The 11,993-nt window shown below is 53.3% G+C and overlaps 4 protein-coding genes across 4 annotated transcripts; 2 read left to right on the top strand and 2 right to left on the bottom strand.

Annotated features, from left to right (window-relative positions):
• Nucleotides 1–462: 462 nt before the first annotated feature.
• BDZ83DRAFT_722167 (50S ribosomal protein L30e-like protein) lies at nucleotides 463–1,290 on the top strand (the record flags this gene model as incomplete). Its single annotated transcript, XM_060512446.1, has 2 exons — nucleotides 463–757; nucleotides 878–1,290. 2 exons carry the CDS (start codon nucleotides 463–465, stop codon nucleotides 1,288–1,290), a joined length of 708 nt encoding a protein of 235 aa, XP_060361410.1.
• Nucleotides 1,291–2,380: 1,090 nt separating this feature from the next.
• On the bottom strand, nucleotides 2,381–3,171 carry BDZ83DRAFT_654829 (uncharacterized protein; the record flags this gene model as incomplete). Its single annotated transcript, XM_060510756.1, has 4 exons — nucleotides 2,381–2,515; nucleotides 2,569–2,804; nucleotides 2,899–2,967; nucleotides 3,159–3,171. The coding sequence occupies 4 exons, from the start codon at nucleotides 3,169–3,171 to the stop codon at nucleotides 2,381–2,383; spliced, it is 453 nt and encodes a 150-aa protein (XP_060361409.1).
• Nucleotides 3,172–4,962: 1,791 nt separating this feature from the next.
• Nucleotides 4,963–6,603, bottom strand: BDZ83DRAFT_722165 (dullard-like phosphatase domain-containing protein; the record flags this gene model as incomplete). The annotated part of the gene is made up of 3 exons (XM_060512445.1): nucleotides 4,963–5,114; nucleotides 5,177–5,405; nucleotides 5,461–6,603. The coding sequence occupies 3 exons, from the start codon at nucleotides 6,601–6,603 to the stop codon at nucleotides 4,963–4,965; spliced, it is 1,524 nt and encodes a 507-aa protein (XP_060361408.1).
• A 3,109-nt stretch (nucleotides 6,604–9,712) lies between these two features.
• Nucleotides 9,713–11,200, top strand: BDZ83DRAFT_585428 (initiation factor 2 subunit family protein; the record flags this gene model as incomplete). Its single annotated transcript, XM_060505847.1, has 3 exons — nucleotides 9,713–9,807; nucleotides 9,878–11,044; nucleotides 11,101–11,200. The coding sequence occupies 3 exons, from the start codon at nucleotides 9,713–9,715 to the stop codon at nucleotides 11,198–11,200; spliced, it is 1,362 nt and encodes a 453-aa protein (XP_060361407.1).
• Nucleotides 11,201–11,993: the final 793 nt, after the last annotated feature.

Genomic DNA, 11,993 nt, shown 5'->3' with positions numbered 1-11,993 from the left:
TACATATCCAGCTGCTTAGCCTGAATCTAGTGAGACGAGTAGCCCGACTCTCCAATGCGTTCGTATTGTCCGCGGAAATTGAATCATGTCTGCGGCCCTGATACTGCGCTGACATTTGCTCAATGTCTGAATCATGATTGGTCGATGCTTCTCACGTGACCGCTTCACCGAGATGTGACTTTCGGTGAGCAAAAACCAATCCAGTTCGGCACGGATATACCGCTGCACCGAAGCTCCCCAATCGCACAGCTGCAAAGGTGGGGCAACCTAGAAAAAAAGTTGCACTGGCCAAAGGGTACAGGAAGACAAAAAAAAAATATCGAGCCTATCGACCTCGAGCCGAAAGCTTCAATTCCCACGATCGTCGCCCGCCCACCTCCAACTCTCCTCACCGTCGCCAATCGCCAATTGTCTCTCATTCAAACCAGGATTCAAGTAAGAATATCCGAAAGCACCGCTACAATGGCCGCCGAGAAGCCCGACCGCAAGGAGAAGAAGGACAAGAAGCGCTCCGTGTCCGACGGCGCCATCAAGAAGGATAAGAAGGATAAGAAGGACAAGAAGGAGAAGAAGGAGAAGCTCGAGCGCGCCCTCGACGAGCACCTCCAGGCCGACGTCGCCGCCACCACCGTTGCTAGCGGCGATGTCACAACCGTTGTCGCCGATGGCCTCCCCGTCGTTGGCGCCCTCGTGCCCTTTGCCGTGCCGTTGGCTGATGAGAAGGCCATGAAGAAGGTTATGAAGTCCATTCGCAAGGGTAAGTTCTTTTCTCCGCTCCCTCCCCTCATGCAAAGACGCGATCCCTACGCAGAAATCGTCGGCCAGCAGGAAGACTCTTCTTTCTCAAAACAAAAGACTAACAAACACCTCCACACAGCCGCCAAGAACAACACCCTCAAGCGTGGCGTCAAAGAAGTCGTCAAGACCCTCCGCAAGTCCCCCGCCGCTGGCCCCGGCAACACCGCCTTCCCCGGCGTCGTCGTCATCGCCGGCGACATCTCCCCCATGGACGTCATCTCCCACCTCCCCGTCCTCTGCGAGGACCACAACGTCCCCTACATCTTCGTCACCTCCCGCGCCGAGCTCGGCGCCGCCGCCAAGACGAAGCGCCCTACCTCCGTCGTCATGGTCTCGGAGAAGCGCTCCGCCGCCGACAGCAAGAAGGCGGAGAAGAAGGAGTCCAAGGGCGGCGACGACGACGAGGACGACGGCGAGGATTACTCCGAGGTCTACGCTGCGCTTGTGAAGCTTGTGCAGAAGGAGACCGCCAAGCAGTCCTTCTGGGCATAGACAAGTACGTTTGCTTTTCGTCTTACCGGAACGGGCATACGCGACATGTCGAACCGAAAGTACAGTTGAAAGAAATGATGAATTGTCACACTATACGGGTGGGGTTTAAAAAAAGCTTTTTTTGGCTGGTTTTACAAGCACAAACGAGAAAGAATCGGCGTTTTACAGGGCAACTTTGGGCATTTGGTGTAGTACTCTTCTGTTTGCACTACTCCTTTTCTCTCTTTCCATCTTTCAAGACTTCGTCTTGAGGAAAGAAGAAACACAAATAAATGATTTAACCATCATTACAACTTCCGTTGGAACCTTCAAGGGTGCGGAGGTGTGGAGGAACTTTCTTGCTTTGCCGAGGCTCTTTGACACAAGGTATCGGGAGCCCTTTTGATGTTTCCCTTTTACGGGAATAACGTGACCTTTTGCCTGGGCGAGGACCTTTCAAGGCACTATGTCCTGCTGATGGAGTTCCATTGGCCGTTTACGTTGTGATGTGTATCCCTTCAATTTAAGAAAGACCTGCCTGTCAAAGGAAAGCACTCATGCTTCCCTCCTCCATGAACGAGTTGTTAATGATATGGGTAATCATTCCAAGGCATTTTGCGATGAGGCTCTTGGATGGTTCAAGGTGTTGGCGGCTTGTGAAAACCCTTGCCAAGTGGCAAGCAACGTTTACTGATTGGGAGACAACGCTGCCAATACCTGCAAAGCCCAACACAATGCTCTAGGTCCAAGACCTTTGCTATTCTTGACTAGACCCAGCTCTTACATCACGCCACTGCTAGATCTTCCCTTCACGTGTTTTTTAACTTGAACTTGAGTAAACGTAAACATCTTTCAGACAACCATACATGCTCATATCATAGGTGAGTAGCTCACACTTGAATCACACAGAAGAACAAGAGTAGCATCATGTGACGTGATCGATTAAAATCATGGCTTGAGACGTAAAAGTGTAGGTACATGACAATGGCCCTAGCCGCAATTGCTGGCTATCTTTGAACTCCATGTCCTCATTCCATCCAACCCAACGGTAGTAGCACACAAGCAATCCGTTTTCCAGGAATGCTCAATCATTCATAATACATTAAACCCTTTAGTCGAAGGGGTTGGTGCGGGTTCCCCACCAGGTGAGGAAGACTGACAGACCGACGGTCTCAATGACCTTGGCCAGGACGCTGACGCCAACAGTGTCGACAGGGCGCTTCTCGACGAAGACCTGGGAGATGTACTACATATTTGTCAGCTAATGGATCATGATGAAGGGACAGAGGTAGGACATACGCCGGGAGCAGAGGTAGCGAAGAAGATGAGAGAGCCGAGGTAAGCAGCGCCCTTGTAGGACAGGGTGCCGGTAGCGTTGATGAGGGCACCAACACCGTAGGACTGAAGGGCAGAGCCGACGAGGGAAGTACCCCAGGCGACGGCGGCACCCTGGGCCTCCTTGGAGCGAGCGAACTCCTCCTTGGTGTTGGCGGCCTTGGCGCGCTGGTAGGTCTGGCCGAAAATGGGGGTCAAGACTGTTGAGGGGGGAAGAACTTGGGTCAGCTGATTCTGTCATGGAATGGCGCAGGTCTGTCTGGCCAGGAGCTTGGTGAAGGACATTCCACGTACCAGCGAGCTCAGCCGTGTGGTTGAAGATGGTGCCGAGGGCAATAGCCGAAGGCTTGACGGGGGGAAGGTCTGTTGCAGGAGGTTGTTAGTCATTGTTCAACTGATGATGGCTGGGCCTTCTCTCGAGTCCAACGAAGGCGCATTCTCCCTCGGGAAGTCTGGATGAGAGGGCGAGCGAGGTAGCTAAGTAGAGCTACGCAGAGAAGGTGTGATGCTTCCTCCAGCTTCTCTCCCGCAACGGAATGGGAATAGCGACTTACAGTGCAGAGACATGATGGCTGATTTCTGGGGTATCTTGTTGTGATGAAAAAAGAGAATCAATTGAAGTGATGTAAACAGAGCCAGATGGGTGGGAGGGCAAAGGCTTTTATGTGCTAAGGGAGGGAGAGAGAGAGAACTGGGCGGCGGCGTGTGTGAGCCACCTGTGACCTCAGCCTCTGCAATGCAAAAGGAGGTAACCGGAGCAAGGCAAGTGCGTAACTACTTCGTACCTGTTCGTTCGTCCCAGGGCGAAACAAGAGAGGAGAGAAGCGTGGGAAGCTACCTTGGCCGGTGGTGGTACCTCTGGCGCCGCGAAGGGAAGGGGCCAGATCGAGGTCTCATTCCATCATCGGTTGGACCTGGGCTTCCTTCCCTCAGGCCAGAAAAAAAAAAAATACATACTGCGGTAGGTAGAGCGTGAAGCATGAAGCTACTTTGGAACTAAGAGCGTAGCTGGACATGGTACAAAGCAGGGGTGGGCAATTCGCTACGGAGAGACATGTCACAGAGCTCTCTCCCGTCTCTCTCTCTCTTACTCTTCCCTCTCTCGCACGTCTCTACCGCCCAGCTCAGCTCAGCTCACCTATTCAATTGAGATGTGTCAATGTCTGTTACCCCAAGCTTCTCCAAAACCCAAGCTATGCCTCTTTCATTCACGGCGCCCAGCTGTCGATGTCGTGGTGTCGTCACCTGTCGAGTGATGTCACCACCCACCTTCCCCGCCGAACCCACAAGCCCAGGCCTGTCCACCCATAATTGCTCCGATGATTGGTCGAGACCTCTCTCTCCCTGGGCCCGCATACTTTCGTAGTTACTCCGTACCCCCCAAGCTATCCGCATCTAGCCCTTCCCGTCGACCTTCTGGGCCGTCTGGGATTAGCACATCATCCTCCATCAGCTCGAGCTTTTTCGCCCGCGTATGCCCGCGTGGGAGTTTTCCGCGACAAGGTCCCGGAGCGAGTCCTCCTCGACTCCCCTGCATTTTCCTCAGGCCCTCAGGCTCTGTGGCTCTCACCCGCACTATGTAAGGTTGTCGTAAACAAACACAGTGGAGAGGGATTGACGAAAATCTGGAGGGGGAAAAAAACGATCGAGATGCGACTTCCCTGTGTTGTGGCTAGTGCAGCTTCACACTTCCCGTGTCCCCCATCACCCCATTCCCGAGGCAAATGGTGCTCAGGCACTCATGCACTCCCAGGCCCAATGCCAATTCAAATTTGTCCATGAAAACTGCGCCTCTTTTCCGGTTCCTAGGCCCTGCCAACTTCTGCAATGTACATAACTCCCGCCGAGTCTAGAAAAACCGCATTAGCAAGGGTAGCTGAGCTACCTGACGTACGAATGGTATCATTGCAGCATGGAATTTCGTTTCTCGAAAGGTCGCCTCCAGTCAGCTGTGCATAATCCAGCTGCTCTAGCTCAGGGACAAACAAGGCAAGAAAAGGACGGAATGTCGGAAAATGTCTAGCTCGCCCACGGCTCAACGTCCACAAACTCCCATCGGATGTCTACCTTACCTTGACATTATCAAAAACAAGCTCAATCGCCCAGAAACAATGTTATACAATACGTGCTTTCGCTGAACGTCGGCAACCGACAAAAGGCTGGTGGCCTGGCATGTATTCCTGAAGCTTTACAGAATCGTACCGACATTTGCAGTCGTGCCGCCCAATAACTCCTCTTACCGTCCCTTTACCAAATGTTATTAATACACCGCTGCACCACGAAGTTGAAGCCGCTGGTGTTTGCTTTGCCAATTCCATGCCAGTACACCAGATTTCCTTCTACAGTCCCAGCCCAATTCTACGCCATATGCTGACCATCTTCGCCTCCACGCAATGCAAGCAACGCCCTCACGTCCGACACATACTGGAGACCCTCGAGCAGCGGCACAAGATGCAAAAGATCATTGTCTGTCGGGTCGTTAATCCAGCCTTGGATAGGGATGGCGTTATCTAGCGACGAAGCCCTCGTTAGTCGAATTCCCACAAACAGATCGTATACCGCCATTACACACCTTGATGGAACATGTAACTCAGTGGACTATTATCCAAGATCATGACCTTGCTCAAGTCCGGCTCAACAGAACTAAGGTCCTTGATGAAGGCTCCCTGTCGGAACGTGCAGTGCTGTCTGTAGTATCGCGCCGAGAAGAATTTCCTCTCTGCCTCTAACCAGTCTATTACGGGGTCCGCATATTCCTGGACCGAGGCCGTGAAAACGACGAGATTATACCATTTGCAAACCTTCATCACACGATTAGCGCCAACTACTTGTTCAACCATCTGGAACAGTGCTTACCCGACGGAGGAAGTCATCGCAGTGTGGACGCTTGTTAACCCAGTACAGAATGGGATGCTGCGGTCCGATCGATGTTTGGCCTCCGGCACCGACGTACGTCTGATTCAATCTGACCTCAACCATATGTCCCGTACTCATGCGTCCTCCCTTGGACATGCTGTGAATCAGGGTTTCGTCAAGGTCCAGAATGAGAGTCTTTTGGTACTTCGGGTCGGTCGAAGGTTCGAGGTTCAGGTATGATGGCTGTCGTCGAGGAATCAAGGGTCGAGGAGGGGCCGGTGTCTTGGGGTATCTCGTCAGCGCGCCTGCGGGAGACGTCGGAGACTTGAGTTGCGCGGAAATGTCGGAAGAGCCAGATTCACCACTGCCCTTGGGCCGTGCTGCCGCAGACTGCGTCTTTCGGTGCTTGCGTTGCGGAAGAGCATCCTCACTGTGAAGCTTAATACGAATAGATCTCCGTGCTGGCGCAATCTCTTCCGCTGCAGACTTGGAGCGCGAGTGGCGACCGGAGGAGCCCCGGCGTCGGCGATCGGCGTCCGAGTCTGATTCTGAAGATATGCCTGAAGAAGATGAACCTGATGATCCCACTGGTCTTGAATACGCAACCCCTCCATATCCGGCGCTACCCTGCCGGCCCGACTTTTCGTCCACTGAGCCAGCGAAATCTGTTGCGAGCTTCTTGTTGTTTTTATTGTGCAAGCCGAATAATCTTTTGAATGGGTAAAAGGGCGAGAAGTCCCCTGCGTCGTCGTAAAGGCAGGCAATCAAATACACGCCCGGGGCGGCAAGGGTGGATAACACCCAGCGGAGGGAATTGATGAAGCCGGCAGCGATGCGCCGAGGCAATGAGTGCCATGAAGTTGATCTCAACCCTGCTTCTTTCGATTCTCCTCCTATTAGCGGCGTAGCTTCGCTCGCGAGGTCTAATGCCCCATGGGCGTCGTTGCGCTGTTCGAAAGCCGTCTTTTCGAGGGGAAAGACATCATCGTCTTGGTCGTCGCCCTGTTTTTCTGCGCCCTCGCCACTTTGCTGGTCGCTGTCAGGTTGGACAGCCAATCCCAAGGAGCCAATGGAGTTCGATCGCGAGGCAACCGGACTCGGCGGCGGAGAGACGCGAGAGGTTATAATATTCAGGGAGTTCATCTTTGATAGGATATGCAATCCATGAGGCATGGAGGGTTGACGGCGGGTTGCGCTTGCGGGAGTGGGAGGGTTCAGAAGACGTCGAGGGTCGATAGTAAGGGGTGGTTTCGTTGGTCAGGAATGTTCCAGACGTTCCGCGCGACGAAGGAGGCGATGTATTAGCAGTCGCGTTAGGAGAAACGGGCGTCGAGCGAGTATTTCGAATACACCGCAGTTGCAAGAAGCGAAGCGAGTGTAGGGTTGACAATCGTCCCAAAGGGATGCCGCTGAGTCCGTGATGTTTAGGGGGCTTGCGTGGGGTTGAGGTGAGGTGCTCGATGACTGTGTCGTGGTCGTGGTGGTCGTGTTCGTAGTCGGGGAATGCAAGCCGGTGGGTTGTCCAGATGGTTTCCCCCCAAGTCCAAGGAACGGCAACAATCAGCTCGCCATGAGCGAACGAGGCCTAGGAAAATGAAAGCGCAAGGTGGTGGCGCTGGTGAAAAAGGTTCGTCCGTCGACAGCTAACAGACGCTAAAGTGATATGTGGCCGTCAGCGCAAACCTGTCGATTGGACCTTGAGAGGGGAGGAAAGACGCAAAAAGGGTCAGTCGGGCTTTCGGGAGTTGGAGGTATCGAGGCGGCCGGGATGCGGTAGCGTTGAAAGGCAATGGATGAAAAGGACAGTGACCTGGTCTGTGATTGGAGGTGCCGGCAAGTATTCCAGTACCTTAGGTACAGGTAGTTGAAGCAAGACGAGGTGAGGTAGAGGCGCGAGTGGAAGCCGCGGAAAGGAACCTGAGCAAGCAAGCAAGCAAGCGGAGGGGAGCAACAGTAAGGTAGGTGCAGCAGCAGCAGCAGCAGCTCAACACTATGGAAATCTGCTGGGTTTGGCCGGGTTGGACCGTGGTGGCATTGGGATAACGGTTTGATGCCGGCCAGTATTGGCGGTATTGGTCCAGGGCTGACCGTGGGGTTACACTGACTGCTGACCCTTGTGGGGGAATGGGCAATGAAGATAGGTTCACGTGTCGAATTGTTCACTCTATTCCACTGGACCACTGGACAACTATCTCTTTCCGCCTCATCTTTTCCACTCGCTGTTGCAGTTTTTTGAAGATGCAGGACGTGGGTGATGAGCGGGCCAGCTGCCGCCAAGCGGCTACGTAATGGATGTACCTCAGCCCACATTCAGAGGTATCTATCTTCCCCAACACAAACTGACAGGATGAGGAGTGGGATAATAGTAAGGTACCTGCGGAACTCCCTGGCTAAGCCTGTAAGGTACATAGGTATGAATCAGTTGACCTTTCCATACACACTATTTCCTGCAATGTCATATGTCCTTTCTATGTTACCATCTCCAGCAGTATCTTTCTCTGCCACAGGCATAGGTCTCGCTCATAATAGCAAGGATTTGTGTGAAAGGATTGAAAACATCCATCAGCCGATACCGAGCTACCTTGCTCTCTGGCTGTAATCTTGAACTGTGTGCTCGTCTTTTTCCCATGTGAAAGAGAGCCACTCCACTTTTGCTGTCGTTGTTGAGGGTTTGATTGAACAGCGAGCGACAGGGCCGACAGGGCACGAATCGGGGCGCCGCTGTCTGCGGGCACTCTGAATCTGCAGCATCCAAATCTTTGGCGGAATACGGCCTCTTTCGGGCATCGCAATTCCGATCCATCACTCTTCGTATCCGTGTTCTAATGCCGCTCAACCATTTGCTCTGAGCTCTCATCCCAAGCCCAGGCAGTTCCTTTTGTCCACCTGAGAAAAAACCCCTCGTTGAACCAGAACCATATGGAGACCTTTCACTAATTCAATAGAGTCGCGGCCAAGATACATGACTATTGTCTACACCTCTAATAACAGAGATGATTTCTGTCATCCGATGCTCGTACGAGTGCCCTGTCATGTTGGGTGTGGTTGCTTCCGAGAAGTCAATTGAATGGCACATTTTCTAGTCTCAACTCACAACCCAAGTCGCAGCCTAGGACATGATTTGCGGAAATTCACAAGAATTCCTACCACAGACCGCTGATACTGCCAGAATGCTTCAGATGCCAGAGATGGGAAGAAAAACTTTAGTTGAAAGTTGAGGTATAAGATAGATGTTTGACCTGAGCCAACTTGACATGCCATCCTGATGCATTGCCTCTACGCTTATTCCTATGGACACTATAGGCGCAATGTCACACATGCTTTCTCGTAAATCATTGGAACAAAAGTCGTGTTGATAAAGTATATCGAGAACGTTTCCCAGCTCCTCAGAAATTCGATAGAATAAAGCCGCAGTTTACTTGACTTACAGTGAAGCACTCTGAACACAACATTAGGATGTTTGGGTGGACTAATTTTGCAGACAGGGACTCTGAGAAGCAGAGACAACTAGCAACAAAATCAGATTCCAAATGAAGAGGTTAATATCAGAACGGCCTATTTGCTTTTGAGACATAGCAGTTGGTGGCATTCCAGGGCACATTTTCGACCCAGAAGCAAGGAACCTCAGGGTTCCTGTCAACCTGGTAGATGACGGGCAGCTCGCAGCCCGAGTGCGATAGCCAACCGCTTGATGCCCCTAACGCATCACTTACAGCAGAAATTCAGCGCGCCAACGTCATTTTGCAGTGATGGAGGGGTAGTCGAGCAGTGGAGTGCTTCCGCTGAGGTGTCATTGGGGGCACCTGGAGGTCCACGGGTGTTCCTCTCAATCCGGGTTGCTTCGGGCCGAGACTAGCCCGCCGTCGAAGGCTGTCAATTACCGTTGCCAGCTGGTCCAATTGTCGAGGGAGGTGCGAGACGGAGCTTGTGGTCATCCAATGCCCCTCGAAATTTTTAGCGTGACAGGGGTCGTTCATTGTCCCTCTCTGAGCTTCACAGTTGAGTCACAACCGTTTGCGCACAATTTCCAATTCTCCATACAGTCCACGCCCAAAGCTAGACCAACGGCCATTGATCGGTACATCCACATTGTGCAGTGACTGAAGACAGCCAGATTACCAGATTACCATTCCGGAATATCCTGCGACTTCAGTAACCCCCATCGATCAATCCCGAAGAGTCTTTGCGACGACTCACTCCCACCCCTCCCAACATCGGACCTTGACTTCGGCGACAGCACCCACCACCGAAAATGGCTACCGTGAAGCCCAGCGCGGGGGACCTCGAGCGGTACCTCAAAACCCTCAAGGGTAAACCCTTGGAAGCTTCAATTGACAGTCTCATCTCGTACGTATCTTGCCAGCCGCATAATCTTCTTCTATCCTGGTTTCGCCATGCTAATTCTCGAATCCTCCAGTCTCCTGAAAAGACGGCAGATCCAGGGCTCCGAGCTCTGCGCTGTCGCGACCGCACATATTCTCCTTCAGGTCGTGGCTAAGTCGAAATGGAACGACGTCGACTCGTTGCTGGAGAAGGTACAGCAGATTGGATTGCGCCTCATCGCCGCGCAGCCCAAGGAATTGGTCGTTGGCAACATCGTTAGACGCGTGTTGAGCCTGATCCGAGACGAGGCTGCCGAGGACCGAAACGAGGATTTTAGTGAGACTGCCACAGAAGTTGGAGGAACCCCGACGACAGCAGTGCCAGACCCCTCCAAGCTGGAGCACCAATGGCCTCCCTCTACATATACCAAGCAGGATGCCGGTTCAGATTACATCACGAGCGGCCCAAGACCAGTTCGCCCCGGTTTCCTCACGTCCGCGAGCTCTTTCCACGTCTCAAAGTCTCTATTTTCCCTTCTCGAGGCGTCGCCCCCAGTGGACACTGCTGGCATCATGGCCGGATCGCCGTTTGGCAAGGACTCTGGCGCTTCGACACCCCTTCGTGGACAGTCGACTAGGGTACACGCTCTGAGATCAGAGGTCTGCGAGGGTATCGAGGAGCTCAAGGACGAGATCGGCCAGGTGGACGACCAGATTGCAGGAGCTGCGGATGTTCAGATTCACCCCGGAGACTATGTGTTGGTGCACCAGCCTTCAGCCACGGTCCAGAAGTTCATCCTGCGCGCTGCAACAAGAAGAAAGTTCACCCTCTTCATCACTGCCGGAACGGCTGCCTGCTCCGGTGGGGAGCCGCCATATGCATCTTTCAGGAAGAAGCTTGCAGCAGCGGGCATCAGTGCCATCAACATCCTCAACAGCGGTCTGATGGCTTACATGCCCCGGATTAACAAGGTGATTCTGGGAGCCAGAGCCGTTTTGGCCAACGGCGGCATCCTGACAGATGCAGGCGCTGGTGTGATTGCACGCGCAGCCAAGGAGCAGGGCAACCCGGTGATTATTCTCAGCGGTGTCTACAAGCTCTGTCCAGAGAGCTACTTTGACGAAGAAAGCCTCGTAGAATGGGGAAGCTCTATGGGCCATGTCAGCTTCGCAGACGGAGCCATGGTCAACGGTGTCGACGTTCGCAGCGCAGTTAGTGAATTTGTGCCTCCCGAGCTGCTCGACACCTACATTACCAATCTGTAAGTCCATGATCCCAAACATGACGGCGTTGAGCCAAAACTAACATGCTTCACAGTGGCGCACACTCGCGGAACCATCTGTCCACTATCATCGCGGATCACTACAAGCCAGAAGATGTCGATTTCCATCTCTGGAGCACGGAGGCTGACCGATGAGTCCTGCCTCTGGAATATGTCTCTAGGGGAAAGCCTAGCAAGTTTAACGCTGCAGGGGACGCGACAGCGGCGTCCGCGGCCGTGGGGGTGATTCGTGGCCCAAAGACGAAAGCGAACTTTCAGCCCTGGCCCAGCTATTGAATGATACCAGGCGTATGCATAGCCTGGGTTCTGTATAAGTATACTAATTCGCGGTTCAATCTTGGGCCCCTTCTCTCTAGGGCTAGGGTCGGTTGGTTCGGCAGCACGGCGTTCAGTTTGGAGGGGTAACACAAGCTCGAGAGGTCGCGGCGGCGTTTCCAACGGCATGGGAGAGAGACCCACTGGATTGCAGGCTTATGTGGCTTGATGTGGAGGGATTACACTGATGGCGTATTGCTGCCTCCGAAGAGGCCGCGTCAGCGCGTTGCAGCATAGAGAGCCTTCTCGAAGAAAGTGACTGCGGGCTGCTTTCATCCAGGATTCAATTTGGCGGTGGCTTTTCATTTCATTGGGGGAGGGGAAACCTTGAACAATCGGGGTTTGCGAACAAACGCGTGCCCCTCGCAACTTTTGACTACGCCGTGGACCGCAAGGGTCACCCTCAAACAAGGTTGATGCTTATCTTTACCTGGCGTGGGCTCGGCCGCACCGCTTGGGCTCCCGAGGGGTGTGGGGTTTGACCCCCGACCCTCTCTATTGAGTGACGAACTGTGGTTCACCGTTCGACGGGTGGGAATTAGACGTCGTAAGGCTACGCGAACGGGGGGACAAACTGGTCAGAGAGGTTCGCTAGTGGGAAAGCATAGCTATT

Source organism: Colletotrichum acutatum (genome assembly GCF_030867785.1).
Source record: "Colletotrichum acutatum strain CBS 112980 chromosome Unknown BDZ83scaffold_97, whole genome shotgun sequence".
NCBI classification, from domain to species: Eukaryota; Fungi; Ascomycota; class Sordariomycetes; order Glomerellales; family Glomerellaceae; genus Colletotrichum; species Colletotrichum acutatum.
Note: the sequence above shows the minus strand (reverse complement) of the source record. Positions and strands in the feature narration are given on the sequence as shown.